Below are 25,653 nucleotides of genomic sequence, written 5' to 3'. Positions count from 1 at the left end.
AATCCCCAGCTCCTCCAGTGGAATTGGTCTTGAGGGCACTAGGTTCCATGGCTGCGGCCATCAATATGTCACCTCTAGCTCGTCTAAACATGAGGGTCCTACAATGGACCTTGCAGGTTCAATGGTCCATCCTGCATCTATCCCACTCAGCAAGGTTTGCAGGAAATCCCTACTCTGGTGGATCCAGTCCTCGGATCTCCGGGAAGGGCGCCTCTTCTCAATGTCCACACCCCAAGCCACGGTGACCATGGATGCTTCTCGCCTCAGGTGGGGGGGCACTGCATGGGCAGAACCGTCCAAGGCACGTGGACTCACTCAGAGACCTTGTTACACATCAATGTCCTAGAGATGAGGGCAGTGCTTTTAGCGTTGCAAGCACTCCAGGCCCTTCTTCCCTTGGGGACAATTGCAATTCAAACAGACAACATGTCAGTAGTCTGGTATATCAACAAACAGGGGGGAACCAGATCCTATCCACTTTGTCGAGAGGCCATGAGAGTGTGGGAATGGGCGATCGCCACCAACCGCTTTCTCATAGCAATGCACATCCCGGGTTGGTCGAACATTTTGGCAGAAAGGCTGAGTCGAACCATCCTCTCACCATACGAGTGGTCTTTGAACCCGAGAGTAGCGAAGCAAATCTTCCTCAAGTGGGGTCAACCTTGCTGCGATCTCTTCACGTCGCCTTCGAATGTAAAGTGCAGCGAGTACTTCGCTCTACTTCCCCCACCAGGGGAATCCCTCAGAGATGCTCTAGTGCATGTTTGGCCATCCGGTCTACTTTATGCTTATCCGCCTCTTCCTCTGATGGTAAAATTCTTGCAGAAAGCTCGTCAGTTGGGGAGCAGAGTGATCCTCATAGCCCCATTCTGGCCTTGTCAAACATGGTTCCCTTGCTTATGGTCTCATCTAGTGAATCCTCCATGGATTTTGGATCCCACTCCGGATCTGATATCTCACCCCCTAGGGTTGACAACTCCAAACCTGGGCAATCTCAAGCTCACACCTTGGTTGATCCAGTTCCAATAATAGCTAGGACTCCCGGCATCTCCTCTTCTGTTAAGGCTATTTTAGTAGCCGCTCATAAACCTTCTACTAGAAAGGTCTATAAGAGCAAATGGAAACGTTTTTCGATCTGGGCAGAACATAGAAATTTGGATCCCTTTACAGCCCCGATACCAGCTGTATTAGATTTTTGTCATATTTATTTGACGAAGGTGCCAGCTCCTCTACGGTCAAAGTCCGATTAGCAGCGATTTCCCACTTTCATGTGGGAAGTGATCTCAGTCCTTTAGCTTCTTCTAAGATCTGCAAGACTTTCTTAAAAGGTACTTTCTTGTTAAGGCCTCCTGTTAAGGATGCAGTCCCTCCGTGGGATTTAACCCTTGTTCTCCAGGCTCTTACTGGCCCTCCCTTTGAACCTGCAGCTTTGGTGGATCTAAAATATTTATCTTGGAAAACAGCCTTTCTCATTGCTATCACTTCGGCTACAAGGGTTTCGGAGCTTCAAGCCCTTTGTAACAAACCTCCATACCTGGTCTTTCATAAAGACAGAGTTTCCCTCAGGACCAATCCCTCCTTTTTGCCTAAAGTTGCCTCTGAGTCCAATATTAATCAATCTATCAATTTACCATTTTTTTTCCCAAATTATCATAACAAAGGTGAATACAAATTACATTCTTTGGACGTGCACAGACAATTGAGGCTCTACTTACACAGGACTGCTGAACATAGGAAATCTGAGCAACTCCTTGTATCCTTTGCTAAACCCTTTTTGGGTAAACCTGTGTCAAAAGCTACATTGTCCAGATGGATTTCCCAATGTATATTTCTTGCATATAAGAGTTCTGGCCGACCTGAACCTGTCGGAGTTCATGCCCATTCTACTCAATCGATTTCTACTTCTGCTGCTTTTTGGTCCAGAGTGTCCTTGGATGACATTTGTTCAGCAGCCACTTAGGCTTCATCCCATACTTTTATTACCCATTACAAGTTGGATATAATTTCCAGAGGGAGGGCATCCTTTGGCTCTGCAGTGCTCCAGAATATTCTTCCATGAGGACCTCCCAAGTTTTTGGTAGCTGGGGACTCTGTCCCACAGGTTGATGAACAAATGAAGTTAACTACTTCAGATAAAGAAGTTACGTACTCACCATAACGTTCCATCTGAGTAGGTAACTTCATTTGTCAGCAACCAACCCCCCCCCTCCGTCCCCCTAACCTGTAGTTCGTCCTTTTAGGATCTTTGTGCTCCCTTTTCCAGATGACATCAGGTTAGGATGTTTAGCTGATCCTTTGTTTTGTAGTATTCTATGATACTATAGCAAACTGGATCTGAGGACAGAGAGGGATGTCAGGGGGTTATGGGTAAGGGGGAGGAGCTTGGAGCTCGGATCTTAGCTGAATAAAGCTGCCGGCTCAGATCCGATTCGGATCCGATACCCACAGGTTGCTGACAAATGAAGTTACCTCAGATGGAACGTCATTGAAAAAAAGTCATTGAATGGCCATAGTTGCCCAACATTGCAAATACAACCAACCAAGGTGGGGGACTGTGCACCCTCCACACCCCCCAACTATATATACCAACTCTGAGATCCCACTACAGTGGGGAATAGGGCAAATTTAAAAGGTTTCCCTTCACTTACCTTATGCATCGCGTTACTTCCTGGTTGTTGGCCAACTATGGCCATTCAATGAATTTATTTTTTTGATGTCATTGTTCTGTAATTGTTGGTTTCGCTGTCTTCTGTTCAATATTTCACCGTTCAGGTTTTTTTATTTTTCTGTAGCCAAAGATAGACCCAACTCATTTCACATGCATGGTAAACAGAGGAGGTCTAGCCATGGTCACAGCCGCAGTGTTTCTGACTCTCAGGAAGTATTTGTGTAGCTTAAGATATTAGTGAGGAGTTACAATATGATGTCAAGCTGAAACAAGAGGCAGCTTAGCCCTCTTTCCTAAGTAAAAGTTTATTGTACTTAAAAAAATACAGCTGTGGAGGATTTGCACAAGAAAAGCATTAAAGCCATGTAAGAAACTAATGTCTAAAGGAAAGAGATTAGAGAAGTAAAAAAAAAAATATTCTCCAAGGGAAAATAGTACTAGATAGAGCTCCATATGTGTATGTGCTGCCTAGGGTGGAAGCAAGATTCCCTTGACCTATAAGTCCTACTCCCTGAAAGATCAAGTTTTAATTGAGCTCTGAATGAAAGGAAAAACTGGTGATAAATGAGAGATGAGTGTACATGGAGCAGGACTACTCATTGGTATACCCGTCAGTTTTTAAAGTGTTTTTTCCTATCGGGACAAAGATGTTTTTTAAGCAGAAGCTGTGGCGGCTAAACTGGAGAACTGTAAGCAGCACTTGTGTGAAATGGAAGCCAGCTCACAGGAGGAAAGGACTGAAGGGGTTAAAAGCCAGTGAATGGAGAAAAAAGGTAGAGATGGCCCTCAAAACCATTCATTCTGTTTTGACAGTTGATGACAGAAAAAGAAGAGGCAGATGGGGATAAACTTTAAAAAAATAAGAGACAGTTTGAGAGTGAAGGAAGAGAACCCAATATTAATTTCAAAGAAGGAGAAGCAGCAGGACATGAAATAAAAGAGACAGCAGTCAGATAAATAGGGAAAACTATATATGAAAACTCATTTCTTTGTATGGATGGGTAAATTTGGCAAATTTGTACACATTCGGTAATGAGGAATGGATACATGGGCTTTTACATTAACATGGGGGAAAGTGACAAGATGAGGTGATTTACCAGAAGTGAATATGGGGAGGAGATGAGTACTGAAGCACTGACTTTTTCAGGGAAATGTGAAGGTACGTTCCTAATTGATCATAGTACAATAACTGAACTGATAAACTCTACAGAATTGTAAATACTGTGATTAGGTAGTATTTACTTAAGTAAAAAACGTACATAATTTGTTTAAGGGGGATTATAACTTGGAAAGGGCACTGGCAAGTAAATAGACATTGAATAACAGGAGGATTAGGAAGCAACAAAGGTATACAACTTCATTGGAAGTGATGTAACATGAAGGAGGTGGGTAGTAAGCACAGACTGTCCATTCCCACATCCTGCAGGTCAGATTACTTCAGAGGAATGCTAATGTAAGAGAGGTGATCATCTGTTATACGAGTAAGACTGTATGTTTAAATAAATCACAAAATGATAGTATGGCAAAAAAGTAATACTAATCACCAAGAAAGTTTTATTTTCAGAAATGAGCATATCTGAGTGGTATTGTTACAAGGCAATTCCTTTCATTATAGAAAAGGAAAAATGAAAAGAGCGAGGGTATTTGTCCTAAGAAGGGAAATCTGAAAGCAAAAGAACATTAAGAGCATTATGGAAGTTAGTTTAAGCTGTGATGTGGGAGAGGAAAATGAGAAATGAGCTGGTCATCTTGAGAAGTGCAGAACCTAAATCAAAATGTTAGAAACATGAAAAGTTAGAAGGGGATGAGAGAGTACCTAGGAATACAAACTAAGTGCTGCAAGAGAACTTTGCTCATCTTTGACAAAGGAAGATGGTTAAGGGAAAAAGAATTTAATATGCCTATATTTGTATATAGTTCAAGAAGATGATGTTAGAAAATAATAGTATTGTTAGTTTGCAGCTAATAAAAAATGTTAAGACACAACTTGCACTTAAGCTTGGTGGAACAGCATAGACAAGACACTAGAAACATGGAAGAGAGAGACAAAATAAAGGAGGGGGAAGATATTAGGTGCTTCATGAAGAAAGAAGTTAAATCTTTGCCTAATATGGAATGCAAATGGATTACATGTGAATAGTACATATCAGGAGATAGTGAAAATCCTGTAAAGGAGTTAGGCAGAAATAATAATGTTATAGGAGACTAATTACACCCAGAAACAACACAAAAATTGTTTGTAAGTGGGTTTAGGGATGGATACTTATCTAATGCTACCATGATAACATTGATAAGAAGGGGAACCCAGTTGCAAATATTAGAAGCAAAGGTGTATGACAAAGGAAGGTATGCATTAATAAGAAGGAAATGGGGAAGCAGAAAGACAACCATAAGAACATGTATATCCCACCCAAGGAAAGAAGAGAAAACCTAAAGCATATAATATCCACAGTAATAGACTTTATGAAAGGGTTAGAAGTGATAGGAGGTGACTGAATTTGATAATTGCTAGAGAAGACATGAGTGTAGGACCTAGATAGGTTAAGAGAAGTATAGAAGGGAAAGTCCTCAAGAAGTTGATGAAATTATATGGATTGGAAGATGCAAGCAGAGATGTTCAGGGTAATGTAAACTATGCATATCTTTCAGGGCAGTATGGCACTCAGCCCAGGCTAGATAGGTTTTATGTAACAAGAGAACATAAATATTTACTAAAAGAAGAGCGGCAAATGTACCCAATAGTATTGTCAGATGATGTAGTAGTAAAAATAACAATGTGGGAAGAAGAGAGGTGAACAAGTTGAAGACACTTGAGACTTAGTATGAGCTGACTAAGGTAAGGAGAAAGAAAAATAGCATTACAGGAAGAAGTAGCAAAGAGGTGATAGATGGAATTAAGGAACTGGATAGTATAAAACAAGAATTAAGACAAGTAATTCAAAAGGATGAGAAGAAAGAGTGGGAAAGGATCAGAACTCTGGAAACAGACATGAGAAAATAAAGGAGAAACCGAACAGGAAAAATGAACCAAGAATAAATGAGTTTGAGATGTTAATGAGAGAATGGAAGGTGTATCTAGTAGAGATTTGACTAGGAAAACGCTAGCACTTCAAGAACAACTGCATGCCAGTACTCTGAAACAGAAGTTACTAGCGAAGTGAGTAGGATATCAGAAAGTCGAAAAGAGTATATTGCAGATAAGAAATAATGAAGTAGAAAATCTAGAAAGAGGTCCAGCAGAAATAGGAGAACTATTTAGAGGATATTATCAAAAGCTATATAAGCAGCAAAGAGGGATAGGTCATTAGGAGCAAAAAGTTGAAGAGTTCTTGGAATTACTACAACTGGCTAAACTGTCAGGACATGAGAGTGATGAGTTGATGAGGCCAATAACAGTGGAGGAAATGGAAAGACAACTTAAAAAGCACGCAGTGGGTAAAACCCCAATATGGGATGGGTTCCTGACAGAGTTTGGGAAGAAGTGGTGCAATTGGTACCACACTCTCCTTTGGTGCAGAAGGCTATGGGTTCTATTCTACATAAGGTAGTTGGATTACTGACACTGCAATATAGCATAAGGGGTGTACTGTACTCCTGAGTGTGTCATCCTTCATGTAACACTTTAACCAAGGTCCCATCTACTTGAATTGATGGTGGCTCAGGTGGATGTAAAAGATCCCACTGCACCTATTGAAAATAGTAGGGGTCCTTTATTTATATACAGAATAACTCTTATTTACAAACTATTTAAATATTTACAAATATTTACATATGTACAAATATATAAATCTGTTTACACATATTCACACTTTCCTATATAATCATGTTAAATTTTCATCCTTATTAGACTCCCAGTCCTTTTTCCAAAACCACCATCTGATTTTACTTAATATTGTTGCTAAAATCCATTTGCCATTAAGCATAATTTAATTTAATCTTTCATACCATATAACCCATATAGCATAAAGTAACATTTTATCTATTGTAACATATTATTTTACTTCTGTTCTTACAATATCCATATTTAATCATATCCATGTTTATTTTATCCACTTCTTTCATATCTTCAAAAATCTTATTTACATAGTTTTCCCTATAACTTTCTCACTCTTTTACATTTGAAAAACACATGTTCCATAGTATCTTCTTGACATGTTATTATTTTTCTATTTATATTGCAAATTTCCTTTTACTGCCAATTTATCTATTACTAGCCTCCACAAAAATCTTGACATTCTATTTTCTGATCACACCATTTGCTTCCTATTTTTTATAGCTTTAAATTTTTCATCTGATTTTCCATGGTTTTACATTGTAATATTTTGCCATTACATTCTTATACCATACTTTTCTTTTTCTATCAGTTTTTATTTTCCACAAAAACATATTTTTCAAAGTAACATTTTATTTCTTCATTAATACACTTGTTTTCCCTTTTACTTTTTTTAATCTTACCCCCAAATTTATCCTGCTTATAGTTTTACTACTAATCTCTCATCTTTTTCATTTATCCACTTTAACACTGCACAAATGTAATGAAGCAGTGTGTACCATTGAGCTAACTAACCCTAAACCTTCTTCTTTATTTACATACAAAACTCCTCTTTTTTTACTGGGTTTATGAACCCCATACAAATGAAAAAAAAATATCTGCAATAATTCCTTTTCAAATACTTTGGACAACATAAATACGCTTGCTAAGTATGCTACTTTTCCATCAGTATTGAATTTATCAGTTAAGCCTTTTTTTCTGAATGATAATTTGTATGTTCTCCAGAAAACACATGCTTGCTTTATTTCTATTTTTTCCAATGAATTCTACTTATATCTTTATTCCCAGATTGTATACCTAACACAGAAATTTCATTCTTTCTTTAAATATTTCTTGTACATATTGTAATACACTATTCATAATCTTTTCCTGAGTTCTTTTTATTTCTTCTTCTACATTTTTTATTTCTCTCATTATGCTACCGTCATCCTTTACTTAATACGTCTTCTATTTTTCCTTGTAAAAATATATTTGCTTATATAACAATTCTTGTATGTTTCTTGATATCTTTTATGTAATTCTTTTTCTTTGTCAAAGTATTTTCTGTCAGTATGTTCTAAATCTTCCAATGCATCATTATATGTCCTTTTATATTTTACTTTCTCTATTTTTCTCACATCATATTGCCACTGTAAAACATTTTTTTATATTTTTTCCTTAAATATCACACATCATTCAGACCAATTTTATAAAATGTTCTTATAGTAATATATTTCCATAACTGTATTACTAATCTCTTTCCTTATTCATTCCATGCTTTCTCATTTCTCATTTTTATTTATTTGCCTATTGTTATATATTCCTTGTTTTCTTTTATTTCTAGCCATATTACAAGATGAGCAGAAAATCCAGTTTCAACTACCTACCTTTCTCTTATAACTAAACATTCTGATACTGTAAAATAATCTATTTCAGTTCTATGCATACCCCTTTTGTATGTCCATGAATAGTTTTAACTTACCACATCTTATAGCTTATAACATTTTTCTTATATCATTCCATTTCTTTTTATGCTTGTCTCTTAAATCACATTAAAAGTCTCCTGTTATGACAGTGTTCATATTTATCACTACACAGTCTAAAATCTGATTAAATACACTTTCCCTTTCTTTACAGTTAGTATAAGCATAGTAATATATTTCAGCTTTACCCAGTTAGGGGTCGCCACAGCGGAACCCTGGTCCACTAATGATTGGCAGTGGATTTTTACAGTGCCAGCTCGACGCCCAACCTTCAAAGAAGGCACACCCATTCACATACACACCTACCTGCATGTCTTTAAACATCACTCGACCATGGGGAGGACATGCAGACTCCACACAGAAGGTGCTCCAGCTGAGAATTGAACCGGAGAACCTCTTGCTGTGAGGCGACAATGCTTACCGCTGTACCACCGCATCTCACTACAGTTAGTATAAGCATACAATGTTATAATTCTGTAGATGTGTTCTTTCCATTTTAAATATACAATGGTTAATATTCCCATTTTTGCTAAAGTTACATGTAATATCTTTACTGTATTTTTACAGACTACATCTCATTTCCCAAATTACAGATATTTCCTCCCAGTAGTTTCTCTGTTTGTAATCTTTCTTCATTTGCTAAATAATATTGTGTCTTCTAATATAATTACATGTACATCACTTGTATTCTACCACTCCAAAATTCATCTTCTTCTTACTATATTCTTAATACTATTCAAATTTACAAAAAGCATTCTAAAATTTTCATTTTCCCTTTTTCTTAGATTCATGATTTTATAAATTCATCGCTAATTACTGGGTTAGTTTTATAAATAGGCCATTCTAAGCCTAACCAGTTTCCTTCCTAAAGGTGAGAATCAAACACTGTACTTTGTGTCTGTGGGTCAAACACCTTAACCATTATACCCCAATTTTAGTTTTATATATATATTCTTTTTTCATATATTTCTTTTCTTTTTTACTTTTGTACTTATCCTTTTAAATTTTCATTTTCCATTTCTTTTACCAGTATAATTCTTTTTCCCTTTTACTACCTCCTAGTTTATGTCTTCATCACTTATTTCAGAATCTTCTTGCATGTCCTCTTTGTTATTTTTTTCTCATCCAATTTTTCTTCTATTTCTGCTACCTCTAAAATTTCTTCTTAGTTTGTTTTCTTCTCTTTCATTTTCTTTTTCTTTGTTGTTATTTTTATTTCTGCAATCCACCATAAATGCCCAATTTTATTACATTTATAACATTTCAATTCACATTTTTTTGCATCATGTCCCATTTCCCCACAAATATAACATTTTATTTTGTCACATTTATTTAGCAAATACCCATCTTTTCCACAAAAAAAAAAAAAAAAAAAAAAAAAAAAAAAAAAACATGTTTTGGATTGTCCCCAGTATTTTACAACACACCTGTTCCCCTCTGCATTTATCATGTTTGGTATATGTATATATTTTTTTTATCTTTCTATTTTTAACATAATATTACAATCCCAACCACCAGTCTATAAACCTCTTTTGTTATACACTTTTGCAGTGTCCAGTACTTCTTTACATAACGCTTTCAAATATCCTTTCAAATGTCTTCTTTCTACCTCTGTTTGAAAGTGTACATAAATCTTCTTTTTTGTTTCCCTGCTTTATCAAATAAACAATCTTTTTTTTTCATATTCTCCAAGAACATTTTCCATTGAAAAAAAACAGTCTCAGATATAATGTCACAAAATGTCTGTTTGTTAATAGGAATAAATGAGCTTACCTCATGGTTTTACACCCAAAGGATCTACTAAATTGTCCCACACTTCATACCTGTTCATTTCTCTGTCTTCTTTATTTTGAATCCTTACCACATGCTTCCATTTGTCATTTTCTTCTGTATTCTTTTCTGCTAATCCACTTTTGCCTTCTTTTAATTTCTCTGCTTATGTTTTTTTCCATCTCATCACTATTCTTCAGGATTGTCTCTGCATCCTCCTTTTTTATTTTCTCCATAATGGCCCCACAGGAAAAATCACCTTCATTTTCTGGCTCACTCTTTGCCACCATTTCTTTAAGTAAATCATCCCACAACCCTCCCAACTGGAGGGTTCTAATTATATATCTATCATTTGCTGAGTCATCTCCAGCAAACATGTTTCTTTGAAACATTTCCTCATAATCCTGCACACATTCTTCAGTCTCGATATTTGCTTTCTTTTTCATTTCTTTCATTACTCCATCATCTCCTTCTCTCACCATCTGCCTCCCTGGTTTTCCAGGCTGCCTCTGCACCTGGAATAGAAACAGGAAATGCTCCTCCAAAATGGGTCCCACTCACAACAATGACGAGTAGGAGTTATCTCTGATGCCCTGGTCAAATTGCCCCTAGTAGTGTTAATACCACCTTGGGTTTTCCCTGAAAAGAGCCTGTTAGCCTAATAGGACTAACCCAGTCAACAAAGGATAACTAACTAACTAAATAAATAAAAACATGATAGTAAAATGACACAAGATGTTCAGCAGGATATTAGAGCAGAAGATAATTTCTTATTCCTGGAAAGAGGTGCTAATTACAGTAATCCCAAAGGGAGGTACAGAACCTAGTAACCCTAGTTCTTAATGCTCCATTTCTATTCTGAGTTACAACTGCAAGGTGTTTATAGCAGTACCAGCAGAAGGACTTTCTAATATACTCCCAAATCTGATCAAGGAAGCCTGATCAGTGTGAGTCTATGAAGGGAAAGCAGACACAAGATAACATCTTAAAACTGCACCTGATACAAATGGAAGCAGAGGGAAAGAAGGGCCTAATGGTGATAGGCCTGGATGCGATAAAAGCTTTTGACAGAGTGTATTGGAAGTATTTGAGGATAGTAATATATAGAATGAGGTTTCCAGAGGGATTTACAAAATTGTTGCAGAGTATATATGAGGGGTTTACAGCTAGAGTAAAAGTAAATGCCTGGGTGACAGAAGAACTAACAATAGGTAGAGGTACGTGTCAGGGATGCCCAGTGTGCCCTCTGTTGTTTGCGCGATATCTGGAAGCACTACCACAAATAATAAGGCAGTCCATGCTGGAGGGATGAACCTTGGGTAGGGAGAATGAGAAGTTGGCAATGTTTGCCGATTATGTCATAATGTATTTGATTAAGCCTGAGAGACATATACCAAGATTATTTGCAATACTAAGGCAGTGTATAAGAATATACAGACGTAAATTAAATGTGGCTAAAACAAAGGCAGTGAATGTAAACTATGTACCAACTTTGGAACTAGATGAATTTTTGAACTTCTAGTGCAAGAATACTCACAAGTGTGAGGGTGAAACAAAATTAAAATATCTGGGAGCTTGGATACCTCAGAAGTCAGAAGACTCTTGGGAGACATTGGAGCAATTATGGTTAAAAGTGCAAACAATGTTAAGGAACTAGAGAGTGTAGAATAGAGTGTGTGTGCTATAGCTTTAAGAAGTGTTTCAAGGATGGCATGTGCATATAAATAGCAAGCACGTGCTAGCATCAGTGCCATTTTGAGAGTGCAGCCACAGAGTGAGCAAGTATGAGTGTAATAGCTAGTTTATTTATAAGTTTATCTAAGCTAAAGTTATTAAGCCTCAGTCCTGATGTGTTTGTACATAATAAAGCTTCTTGAACAGAACCCACAAAGACTCATCTATTTTATCCTGACTAGACAAGCAACATGGCATCAGAACCGGGATTCCAGAGACTATGAGGTACAGTGAAGATAAACTAAGGGAAATGAGCACAAAAAGGGGTCAGAAACAAATCAAAGATAATGAAAACTTGCACGAACAATGTATTTTATAAACAAGATAAAACAGAGCATTACAAGGATACAAACCGCTTTATTAAACAAGCAAGAGGCACAAAAGGGTTATTAATTAAATTAAATGTTTAAAATTAAGATATTTGATAAAGCAATTGTCAGAAAAGCACATAAGGGGAATGGAATTACCTTGGAAATGTAAAAATGTTTAGAGTAAAACAAGCACAAGAAAAGTACAATGGGAAAAAAGATTAAATGAGGAAAATAAATTTAATAAGGGCAAAAAGGACACATTGAGCATAAATAAAACAAAGTGGCTACAAGTTTTTTGGCAGAGTACTGTGTTTTGGCATAACTACTATTTCGCATAGTATTCAGAGCATAACTAGAGTTATTCGAAGCATCTCAAAGTGTGTAAAGTGCTTGCATTACTTATTACTGTGCATGTATTTCAAAGAGTTTATTTGTGTGCAAAGTGCAACTACTTTGTGAAGTACAGTCAAAATACAGCCATTTCAAAAAAGTTTATTGTGCTGGGTATGTCTATTCGCAAAGTGCCACCATTGCAGAGTGTTTCTTGCACTGAAAAGAGTTATTTAGCAAAGTACCGTCATTTTGGGGGAAGTTTCAGTGTGTTGTGTACTGTTTATTTGCAAAGTGCAGTTACTTTGAAATGTTTCTTAGTCCGAATGTTTTCTACCCAGTTTTTTCACACAGTGCAGTTATTCTGAAATCTTTCTTACACTGATAATAGGTGACTTTTACAGTGCAGTAATTTCAAGAGTAACACAGTGTCCAAGAGACTTATTTCACAAAGTTCAGTTATTCAGAGGCTTGTTGTGCTATTGGGCAAAGATGCAGATACTGGCATAAATTTCTGGCATATGTATATGTGTGTGTGTTTGTGTATACTTGCAAAAGCCTTCACTGGTATGTGTTAATATGGCAGACGGATTTTGAAAACCCTCACCACTTGTATTTGATCATATTATTGCAGAGAATTGGAGAATATTTGAGCAAGAGTAAAGTATTTTTATACAAGCAGCTTATTCTGACAAAGATGCATGCACCAGGGCATTCATTTTTCTAAACGTAGCTGGGTCAGAGGCCATTGAAAGAGAGAGTTCATTTGTAGATGCACCAGCAGTATATGAGGGAGAAGATGAAAACCATTATATTGTGCATAGTCTGAATCAAGGAAGACCCCAAGTATTTAAAGCGCAACTTCAGAGAACTGTGTAACCCCCAGATGAATATTATATTAGAGAGGCATTTGTTTTACTCAAGAAATCAGAAACCAGAGAAAGCTTTTGCAGCTTATATTACTGATCTGAGAAACAAAGCTAAAATGTATCAGTTTAGTGACTTAAAAGATGAGTTGATAAAGGACAGACTTCTGCGTGGTATTAATAGTGCTGCTGTGAAAAACATTTTGCTTCATGGCAGTGATTTAACATTGAGCAAAGCTATTGAGATTTGTGAAATCCATGAAGTTACAGAAAGGCACACAAGTATGCTTGCAAGTGATAACAGCATGGTTTCAACAAGCTTCAGAGCAAATGTAGACAGCATGCAACATGTGGCTGGCAGAAGCAGGCCTATGCACATGGCAGCCACAGCCCCTGTGGGTTTTACTTGGACACCACATAGTTTTCCAACAAGTTCTAAGAAAAGGGCATGCTTAGTGGAGTAGAAAGGTGAGTCAGCAATACCCAAATCCAGCTTTATTGATAACTGTCGCCAGTTGTGGTGCCAATCATGAGTCTAAAAGAGAAATACTTAGCACTTGGTCAGCAATGCCACAAGTGTAAAAAATGGAACCATTTTCAAATGTTTTGCAAATCAAATAAACCTCACACAGTTATAAAGAAGGGTTACTCGAAAAAGCAAGTTGATCATATAGAGAGCTATAATTCTACTTTCTATGTAGATGGTATATCAGTAATTGGTGAAAAGGTTGATGCAGTGAATTTGTTGGCAAAGAACAAAGTGTTTTGTACTGTCCAGATCAATGTTAAATCCACCGAGCTCAAAGTAGACACTGTTTCAAAGTGTAATGTTATAGCAGCAGACACATATCCTAAGGTGAGAGCTGGTGAACAACTCAATGTGGCTAGTTGTGCAAAACTTGTTGCTTATGGAGGTGAAGAAATTCAAACTGAAAGCTCAGTAGTGCTTTCATGTTATTTGGCTAGGAACTGTTACAGCTTGTTATTCTATGTAGTCCAAAGACCTGTGCAGTCATTATTGGGTCTCAGAAACAATTTGAGAATTAATCTGCTTTCTTTTACCAAAGAAGTTCATCATATAAGCACATATCCTAGTTCTAATTTTTCTGAAGCCATTTTCTCAGAGTATGCTAATGTTTTCAGTGACAAGTTGGGCAAACTTCCAGTTGTGTATTCTATGAAGTTAGACCCAGTGGTCAGTCCAGTGGTCAAACCAACAAGAAAAGTTCCGATAGTTATGCAGGATAAAGTCAAAGTTCAGTTGGATAAAATGGTGCAGTAAGGTGTAATTTGTCCAGTTACAGAACCAACTGAATGGGTGTCATCCATGGTAGCAGTCCACAAGAAAGGCTCAGACGAAATCAGAATATATATTGACCTGAGATATTTGAACAAAACATTAAAGAGACTGCATCATCCAATGTGTACAGTCAAGGAAGTTGCAGCCCTAATACCAAATGCCACTGTTTTTTCTGTCTTGGATGCAAAAGGTTCATTTTGGAAACTGATGCTTGATCACAAATCCTCATTACTGACTACTTTCAGTACCCCATTTGGCAGATATAGATTCCTCAGGATGCCATTTGGAATAAATTCTACAATTGAAGTCTTCCAGTGTGCAATAGAGCAACAATTTTCTGGTTATCATTGTGCCATAATAGTAGATGATTTATTGGTTGGAGGCAATGGTGAAGCAGAGTGTGACAGAAACCTTAAGAAAGTTCTAGACAGAGCACATGAAGTGAACTTAAAGCTCAATCTTCTAAAGTGCAAATTCAGACTACCAGAAGTTACATATGTATGTTATTTATTTACCAGCACTGGCTTGAGACCAGGTCCATCCAGGCAAGCAGCCATTCTTGAGATGCCAGCACCAGATAACGTTCAAGCTCTACAATGTTTTCTTGGCATGGTCAACTGTTTAAGCAAGTTTATACCAGACTTCAGTGAGTTGACAGCACATTTGAGAGAGCTGACGCACAAGAATGCTGCATGGTCTTGGTTGGAACAGCACCAGAAAGCATTTGAAGACCTTAAGCAGAAAATCGCCACCCTACATACATTAAGATACTATGATGTCAATAAACCAGTCACTCTTTCCTGTGATGCTTCAAAATTTGGTCCTGGCACAGTTATTCTTGAAGAGGGCAGACCAGTAGCCTATGCATCTAGAACTCTTACCCAAACTGAAATACAATATGCTCTAATTGAGAAGGAACTTTTGTCAATAGTAATTCCAAGTTTCATGATTATATCTATGGTCAAGCTATTCAGATTGCAACTGATCACCAACCTCTAGTTACTATTGTAAAGAAGCCTATGCATTCAGCTCCAGATAGATTACAAAGAATGATGCTCAAATTGCAAAAGTACAACTTCAAAATGGTCTATACAAAAAGGCAAACTTTTTTATCTGGCTGATACCTTATCCAGATCACCCAGAAATACAATGGAACAGCTTCATGCAGAGAATTTTGACTTTGACATTATGGAAATGCATAATTTTTCTACCACAAGACTTGATGAGCTGAGAGATCATACAAATACTGATCCGATTTTGCAAAAGCTCAACCACTACATTAATGTTGGATGGCCGTCAAAGCAATCTAGTGTACCACCTGAACTGCAAACTTATTTTCCTTACAGAGATGAGATGTTGATGGAAGATGGTATTACTTTTAAAGGTCCTAAATTTATTGTTCCTGCTTCCTTACAACATGAGTATATCCAGATGTTGCATTGTGGTCACCCAGGTTCCGAAGCTACCAAAAGAAGAGTGACAGAATTAGTATTTTCACCTTCTCTAGTAAAAGACATTGACAAAGTACTTTCTTCTTGTTCAGTATGCAATAATACTAAACCGCATTTGCAAAAAGAACCACTTTAACAAAGGCAAGTTCCTGAACTACCTTGGTCAACAGTAGCCACTGATATATTTGAATGGAACAATCAGCATTACTTAGTATTGGTAGACTCTTATTTGAATTGGTTTGAGATTGATTTACTGCGTAATCTAATATCCACTGCTATCACCAAGTTGAAACATCATTTCTCAGTCCATGGTAGTCCACACAAAGTCATTTCTGACAATGGTACTCAATTTACTAGTCAGTTGTTTCAGAAATTTGTAAGAGAATGGGACTTTGTACATGTTACTAGTAGTCCAGAATATCCACAGTCAAATGGACTAGCTGAACATGCAGTACAGAGTGCAAAGCAATTACTTGAAAGGTCAAAGCATGATAATACTGATGTCTTTTTGAATTTACTCAATCTCAGAAACATACCCAGTGATGATGTACTTGGCTCGCCTGCTCAGAGACTTCTGTCTAGGCAAACCAGAGTAACATTGCCTAATAGTTCCAGTTTGTTGAGGCCTAAAGCTAAGAACAACTGAACAATTAGAACCCAATTATTCAGAAAGTGTTCTTTTCCAGAAGTCTAGCTATGATAAATTGAGCAGATTTATTCATCCATTGAAAGGAGGAGAGACAGTAAGGATACAAATGGCGAAAGGTTTCTACTGGATTGGTCAAGTAACAGGTATATGTACAAAGTCGAGATCCTACTTTGTAGACTCTCAGGATGTGGAGTACAGGAGAAATCATAGACATCGTCTTCCTGTACCAGAATCTATATTGCAGCATTGTTTCTGTGATACAGACTCTAGATCTCAGAGCAATCCAGACATTGTTCCTGTTGCAGAACGTGTCTTAACTTCTACTTCCATTTCTGATGATCTTCCTGATGTCCCTAAGCTTGAACATTTAGTAGAGACAGTCCCAGTTGATAGACCTAATTCAAATTTTTATGTCACATGATTTGGTCATATTTCCAGACCTACTGTGAAATACACAGCAACCCTGGGCATAATTGTATATATGTTTCTAGTTCTGTATAATTGCATGACAAAGGATTATTTGTATTGATTGCATGTAAACTGATGCAGTCAATATTGCATGACTTAGTTCTCAAAGAGGGAGGATGTAGGCTAGAGTGTTCTTTAAGAAGGATTTCAAGGATGGCACATGCATATAAATAGCAAGCACGTGATAGCTTCAGTGCTATTTTGAGAGTGCAGCCAGTGAGTGGGCAGGTATGAGTGTAATAGCTAGTTTGTTTATAAATTCATATGTTAACCTTATTAAGCCTCAATCCTAATGTGTTTGTACATATTAAAGCTGCTTGAACAGAACCCAGAAAGACTCGTCTATTTTATCCTGACTAGACAAGCAACAGAGACTAATGGTTACAGACATAGATATAAAGGGAGTTACACAATTATAGAAAAATATGACAAGGAAGATAGTAAGAGAAAACAAACAAGAACCAGAATTGATTGAGATATTGCTCAAAACTAGATGAACAACATGATAAATAAAAAAAAAAACAGTGAGTAGACAGTACAAGGCCTGAGTACAAGAATGTAGGGGAAATACATTGAAGCTTAGGCAGAAGTGGCAAGAAAAAAATGGAAGAATAAATCACAAAGCAAATGTGGGAAGATATTTGTATGAACCCCCCCCCCCCCAAAGTAGAGTGGCAAATTCAAGGAAATGTAAGATATTTGGATGGAAATGTTTTTATACCCCAGAAAGAATACGAGAGGTACCTGTAGTAGGGGATAATTGCTGGAGGTGTGAACAAAATCAGAAGGGGACTTGAGTCATATTTTTTGAACTTGTGACAAACTGGAGACTTACAAATGAAGGGTAAAGAGTTAAATAAGATTATAACAGGAGAAAATAGGCACATATAGATAGAATTCTGTCTGGGAAAAATGAACTTAAGGTGAAAAAAAACATGTCAAAGCATTAATTCTGTTGGTAGCTAAAGAAAGGGATAACTTGAAAATGGAAAACAAACCAAGAACTGTCAACAGAAGAGGTAAAACAAATTATGGAAGAGACAAAAGAAGGGGAGTGCGGAACAATAAGGTATGTGCCAAGTACTTCACATGAAAAGAAATGGAGGACATGGGATGAGAAAGTAATTTAGCATCTGATTTAAGGGAAAGGATATATATATAGGAATGAAGGGAATTGCCTAACTTATCATTGGGAAGAACTAGAAAAGGGGTAAAGAAAACTATATTGTGAATTCTGGTTCTGGGTTAGTCAGTATGTTAATAATTAAAATAAATTGAGATGTATAAATTTAATTAAATAACCAGGATAAAATTGTGCACCATGCATGTGGACTGCACAATAGGTAAAGGCTGTGGATCGAATAATGCTACTGGTTGTTTAAAAAAAAAAAAAAAAATATATATATATATATATATATATATATATATATATATATATATATATATATATATGTATATATATATATATATATATGTGTGTGTGTGTGTGTGTGTGTGTCTGTGTGTGTATCTTAGTGAGATACTGTAAGTAGCTTGCAAAACATTACAGAAATAATGCTTACTGTTTATTGTGATTAGCAAAACTAGTTTGAGCTAGAATCTAATGAATATGACCACTGTAAAGATTAATTTGTGCTAAACAGAGCTGTAGCTGTCTTATCTAGTGGCCAGTGCCATTAACCCGATTTTGCACCCCCTAAACTCCTCAGCCTAAGGAGCAAAAAAGATCTGGTTGTCCTAGCCAGATACATTCTCCACAATCTTAAAAAAAAAGGTCCTAACTGCCAGACAGGAAACTTTCCACATTTAAAAATTGTCACAAACCACTTCCTACAACAACTTATATTAAAATGAAGAGCTGAAGCATTTCATTTCTGACTGTCCCTTGTACTTGACTGCAAAAGCAGTAACAGCAGTAATTTCTGTACTGACATTCGGAAATGCTGGTATGGAAATAAATGTGGGCACTGCTCTTACAATCAATTGCATCTCTACCACTTGGACCACCTAACACCTTTTGACTGTGGCAGCTGCCCCCTTCTCCTCACCCTAGCAATGCGTTTGGAGATGAGCAGTTTGCCATTTACACTTCTCCAATAGATTCTAGATTTAGAAATATGGATAGTTTTTGAACTGTGAGGATATAACTTGCTTTTGACAAATGGTTTATGATGCAGCCAGTGGACATTAAGTGCAAATGTCTGATCTCCATTGGAGGAAATGTATTAAGAGGTGGGCAACAGTGAGGCAGAATAACTAACAGAAACCCTATGTGGTATAGCTACAGAGAGTACAGAAAAGTGTTAGTCTAGGCTGGAATATAGCAGGAAGTTTAGGAGGGGAAGAGAAGCATGCAGGAGATATATAACATGACTATGTTTCAACCATTTTTCCAGGGAGCAGTACAGTGTGCAGGGATATAATCAAACTAGAATCAAGTGACAAGTGTCATTAAATTTCCTTTTTACGTGAATCAGCATACAGGCATATGTATTGATTAGATAGACCAGAGATAGGTAAAAGGATTTGCTGCAGCATTACTAACATAACAGAAACAGTAGTGAACAAAATGCTTGTGCTCTTTCCACCTGAATAACTTCGAGCAGGCTGTTGTTCTTAGCTGTATACCTTTGATACAGTGCTTTGTCCTAAGGAGGGTGGTAGCAGCCAAAAGTTACTCAGAAGTGAAAAAAGGCTAATTATCACCATCTTTAAATTTAAAGTGCAAGAGCATGTTATTTATTACTTCAAAATGTTAATAAGTACACTTCAGAAAAATTCTTCAGCTTATCATGATCTGTTTCATTTCATAGTCCTCTGTGTGTTCATATCATTTCAGATTTTAAACTTTACCACTGTGAAGTACATTTTCTCTTCTAGCTCTGCCACAGTGTCACTAATGAAGGCTGAAACAGGACTAACCCCAACTCTGATAACTGTGGTACCTTGTCATGGTCTTATGTGGGGTTAAACTATACTAACCAGAGACAGCTGTTATTCTATTCCCGGCTCACTTTTAATCCCAGTTTTCCACATTGCAACTGATGACGGGGCTGCCCAGTTTGTTAGTACCATGTCTGCAAGAACAGAATAAAATACCTTTTTGAAATCCAGTTATACTATATCTTATCCCCAGTGTTATGTCCTAGCCAGCCATTCTTCATCTGTTGAAAAAAAATGATTTTCTTTTAAATGAAGTTGTGTTGCCTTGGAACTTGATTCCTATAAAATTCTATATTTTCTGGGATTCTTGATTGGAATAAGATTTTTTGGTATTTTTACAGATTTGGTAGATTGTGAGGATGGTGAGAAACTAAATAACTTTATTATTTTTCAAATTTCACTGATTACTGCATATTTCAGAATGTAACTAAACTATGTTACTTTGATCGTCAATAATTTAGTGAAGGTAATCAAGACTTTGTTCTTCTCTTTTGTGAATATTTCCTATTTTTTAATTATACTGCTTGAAATATGTGGTCAGCAATATTCCTATTTTCTAATGAGATAAATACATATTTATTCTTTTTTTCTTTTTTTTCTAGGAACTGAAGATTACCTGTCAGCTAAAATTTCTACCGGTAAAAGTTTTTCTTTGCTCTTACAAATGTTTTAACCAGTCTGGGCATGAATACTATGGAGTCGCTGTTCCATGAAGCAAAACAACACTGGAGAATTCCTTGGAAGAATCATGATATTGTAAATTAACTGTGTAATCTCTTTTCTACAATCAAGCATGCTGACAGCATATAAACTCTTTATGCTCCCTCATTCACTTTTGAATGTATTACTTAAAGAAATACAATATAATACCGGATTTAAATGGCTAAGCAACATCCACAACTTTTTCTATGTAAGATATCAAAAATGGTATATATGTTAAAACAATTCGAATTTGGCCCCTCACAGGATTGAAAATAAATTATTAAATGAGTGAATGAAAAGCACTTTATTTTTTTGTGACTGAAGGGGCCATGGACTGTGTCAATGTTGTGGCAAGGAAAAGTTTTACCAGCACTAACAAAATGCTCACTTATTTGCCTTCACCATATTTCAGCTATGCTGCAGCATTACTAACATAACAGGAACATTAGTATTGCTCTTTTTTTAAAAAAAAATATGTGCTCATTTCATTCTCAACCATATTTAGAATCTCACAATCATTTTTTTTTAATTTACAAAGATTACAGAAATTGTTACTGAGAAATTGTTACTGAGACATCAGCAGTGGTGCAGCGGTAGCGTTGTGTGGAGTTTGCATGTCCTCCCCGCGGTTGGGTGGGTCTTCGAAAGACATGCGTAAATGAGCGTGCCTTAGTTGAAGGTTGAACGTCGAGTTGGCACCTTGGCGTTTGTGAAAGTCTACTGCCAGTCATTAGTGGACCGGAGTTCCGCTGTGGCGACCCCTAACTGAGAAAAGTCGAAAGACAAACAACAACAACAAACAACAGAAATTGTTACTGAGACATTTTTTTGTATGTAGGCTATCAGCTGGGACATTTAGAATGTGAACAATTTTGTATTTCTAATGTATATGCATGTTACAAACATATATTAGATTTATATATATATATATATATATATATATATATATATATATATATATATATACATATATATATATATATATATATATATCTTTATAATTTTAATGTACTTTTATCAGTTTATTTTTTCATTTTCATTCAGTACTCCATTGTTGTGTCTTTTGGCTCTTCCCGGTTAGGGGGTCACCACAGCAGAACTCCGGTCCGCTAATGATTGGTAGTTGATTTTTTACATGCCGAGTTACCAGCCCTGATGTACAACCTTCATTGAAGGTACACCCATTCACGTATGTCTCCACACAGAAGACACTCTAGCTGAGAATCGAACCGGACAGCATCTTACAATGAGGCGACAACGCTACAGCAGCACCACCACCGCGGGTTTTAATTCTCTATATTCCAATTCTGCTATTTATGTGGCTAATTTATTAGAGGAATCCTATGTAAGTGGAACTTATATTGCAGAGGCTATGAGGCAGGCATGTGCAAGTATTAGTGCTAGTGTAATTATCATTTAAAACATATTTATGAGTGTTGTGTTATTATGCATCTGTGTGCATGTGTGTATGTATGTCTGTTTCTCTGGACTATTGACATTCTTGCACTACCAGTTAAACCATTTGGCTGAATAGCAGGCTCAGAATAAATATATATTATAATTATGTCTGTATTACTTTGGTATGGTATCAGATGAAGAACAGGGAGTTTCCTGATGAAAGGCTTCAGTTAGTCTGTAAGGCTTGAGTATCTGTATTATAAAACCTCTGTTGATCCAATAAAATGTATCACATCACTTCTGTTTTGTAATGTTCTCCCATTTTAACTGTTAAATTAAAAAAGTATTAAACCTGTTACACTTATCCTTGAGTGATTCTGAGACAGTTGCTCTTTCATATCACTTCCAGAAAAGAATTTCATCTCCAGGCTCTCAGTCTTCAGAGAGGGAGTTCTCTAGTTTGTTGACTTATAGGCCACCCTCAGCTGCATCCAGATGGTACATTGGATCCCCCAAAAGTGTCAAGGACATCAAGTGGGACAAGATAATGAGAGCCACTGTAAAGGCCTGTAAAAATATGGAAGTTATTTCCTCCTCCTCAAATTTGAGGGGGTTGAGAGAGCTGGCCCACCCACTCCTGTTATACTTGCTTCTTTTCCAATCATTATGTTGCATCCTGATGACTTCAGAACCAAGGTTCTCTCTGATTGTCCCTCAGTCAGCATCAACAGCCCTGGGGTATTCAACATCTTCAATCTCTCTGACCCAGTCTACTCTGAACTCGCCAGAGCTGATGGCATCCCAGAGCCAGAGGTCAACACTGAATGTCTGGAGGCAGGATCGACTCAGGTTCTTTCTTGGCTCTGGGTGCTTTGGCCATTGGCAGTTTAGGTCTGGTCTCAATCTCAGATCTGGTCAGGTCATCAACCCTGGAGGTTTAATCTCCATTGGCTCTGTTCATAGTGTTCAAGACTTTTGAGAAAATTCTGGCTTGACAATCCACTTGGGAAGGGGATATTTTTCTTACTTCAGCTCCACTCAGACCTCCATATACCTGTGACTGTTGGAGCTGATCTTTTTCTTTCCCAGGGACAGGCTGTTTCAGAAACTCTTGATCCATACATTTCTCAAGGAGCCAAAAGACTTATAACTCTTTAATGCTCTCCCCAGCTGAAGACGACAGAAAGTGTAAGCATAAGAGGTGACACATGGACTCTTCTCAGAAGCCTCTCACTGAGGACACTGACCTAGATGAAGGAGAATGGTCCCCTTGATCTACTCCTGCAACACTTCATTTAGTGAGTTAATGCAGTTAAGACAATAGAGAAATGGCAAACTAATACCCCTTCCCCTGATGAGAAAGGTGTTTGGAGTGGTCCCATATACCTCCTGGGTAGTCTGTCCTGTTTGCAGGCTTAGTCACGTTGGTTTGCAGAGGGTTTGGCAAGATACCTTCTGTGTTGGCCTGGACTTCTGAAAAGTAGATACCAAACAGGAGAGGGCACAGGACTGAGCCCTGTGGGACTCCACTCATGACTAGTTGACAGTCTGACTTGGAATCTGCAACTTTCCCTCTGTGGGTCCTGTCTGTGAGCCAATTTGCAACCCACCTAGTGATGTAAGGATTGATGCCTAGCTTGGTGAGTTTATCAATGATACTTGAGTGAGGAATGGTATCAAAGGCCTTGGCCAGGTTGAGGTAGGCTGTATGCACTGTCTTACCCTCATCCACAGTATTGGTGACTGCCTTAAAGAAGTCAAACAGGTTCAACAGGCAGGATTGCCCCTTAACAAAGCCAAACTGTGTGGGGTTAAGAGTTTGAAGATTGCCTATATCTTTGTTAAGCAGGTCCATGATGATGTGCTCCATAGCTTTGCATACCAGACTTATCAGGCTAATGGGCGATAGTTCCCAAGGTCTGTAGTTGCTCCCCCTTTATGGAGTGGGATGACTGTAGCAGTACGCCATTCATTAGGGATATAGTTTGAGGTAAGGCTGTGATTGAACAGGGCACACAGATGTAGTGCCAGTTCATTCTGTAGTTCATGTAGTATGCAGCCAGGGATATTATTGGGTCCCATGGATGCTGTATTGTTGGCTTTGGACAATACAGCTTTTACCTCAGTAATGGTGGGTACCAGGCTTTCTTCTGGTATTGTGATAGGGCCCTTGGGGGGAGAGGGGTAAAGTTGGCACTGAATCTGTTGGCCAGTATGTTGGCTATATCTGTTGGCTCAGTATAGGAGGTGCCATTGTGCAATAACTCAGAGCAGATCTGGGTATTGACTGGGAGGTTTTTGATATACCTATAGAAGGCTTTGTGGTTATTTTTGGTGTCAGACAGAATTCTGCCTTCATAGCTGGCTTTAGAGGATTTGATAAGGGATTTCAGCTTTTGGTTCAGACTGATAAGGGAATTTTTCCAGTCTTGTGACTTCATTTTTTTCTGCAACAGTTTCTTTCTTCTGTTATAGAGTTTATTGATGGCTGGGGACCACCAAATTGGCTTCCTTTTTTTGGAGAAGAGCATCTTAGTTCTATTTGGTATGGCAAGGTCCATGCATTTGTGTATGTGCTTGTACAGTGCATTGGTGTATGATTCGGCAGTCATGCAGCTGTTTTCCATTGGAATGGGTGCTGAGAAGTTAGCCACCTCTGATTTTAGGAGCCCAAAGTCGGCTTTAGAGAAGTTTTTCAGGGTGGTCAACTTAGCAAGGGTTGTAGGTGAGATGGAGATTTCCATGGTGATCAGTTTGTGGTCGGATTTAAGCAGGGAGGAATTGACTATAGGTGTGGAGCAATGGTCTCTCACGTTGGTGATAACCAGGTTGAGGATGTTGCTTCCTCTAGTGGGAGTCAAAATGAGCTGGTCCAGGGCATTGGAACTGATAAATTTCAGAAAGCGTTGGGCCTGTACATTGGTACTTGAATAGTTTTCCTAGTTGATGGAAGGGTAGTTGAAGTCACCCAGTATGAGAGTATTGGGTTGGACCTTGATAGATTCCAGGGTACTTAGGAACTTGGAGTGAGAGTCTAGGGACATGTTTGGGGTTCTGTAGCAGGCTATGACTTGTATCGCCATCTTAACCAGTGTTAGTTGTACTTGAAGTATCTCGGATGCATGCATATCCTGTAAGAATATGGAGATCCCACCACCTTTGGAGCTTCTGGCTGTATTCTGGAGGTGAAAGGTATGGAATGAGTTGTAGCCTGGGAGTGCAGGGGTGCTTTCTGCCTCATTAAATCAGATCTCCATTACAGCACAGATGTCAACATTCTCCATTTTTGAGGAGAGCTTCGAGCGAGTATATCTTGAGATTTATACTTCTAGCACTGAGCAGCATGACCCTCAGATTGCATTTATTTGTAGCTGTTATGGTGGAATTTTGGTCTTTGGAACACTGCCTAAGAAAGGCACTATAGGGGTTGCAAGAGCCTTAGCCAGTACCTGGAATCCCAGCGGTGACAGATGCAAGCCATCTCTGGCAAAGCATCAAGGTCTGTCGATCATGTCATCCCAGGCAGTCAGATACTGGATCCCCTTAGAA

General features: G+C 37.7%; 1 protein-coding gene across 1 annotated transcript in view; it reads left to right on the top strand.

Annotated features, from left to right (window-relative positions):
- The window catches only part of LRRC69 (leucine rich repeat containing 69), a 902,784-nt gene extending 881,461 nt beyond the window's left edge, over nt 1-21,323 (top strand). Inside the window, exon 8 of the mRNA XM_044065468.1 lies at nt 20,607-21,323. Coding sequence (XP_043921403.1) covers nt 20,607-20,717 — 111 coding nt within the window. The 3' untranslated portion in view covers nt 20,718-21,323. The remainder of the gene's footprint in view (nt 1-20,606) is intronic.
- The last annotated feature ends 4,330 nt before the right edge of the window (nt 21,324-25,653 follow it).

The sequence above is a fragment of the Protopterus annectens genome, chromosome 3.part0 (assembly GCF_019279795.1).
Source record: "Protopterus annectens isolate FY-2018-M chromosome 3.part0, PAN1.0, whole genome shotgun sequence".
Classification (NCBI taxonomy): Eukaryota; Metazoa; Chordata; order Ceratodontiformes; family Protopteridae; genus Protopterus; species Protopterus annectens.
The sequence above is the reverse complement of the archived record's forward strand: the minus strand, read 5'-3'. Positions and strand labels throughout refer to the sequence as shown.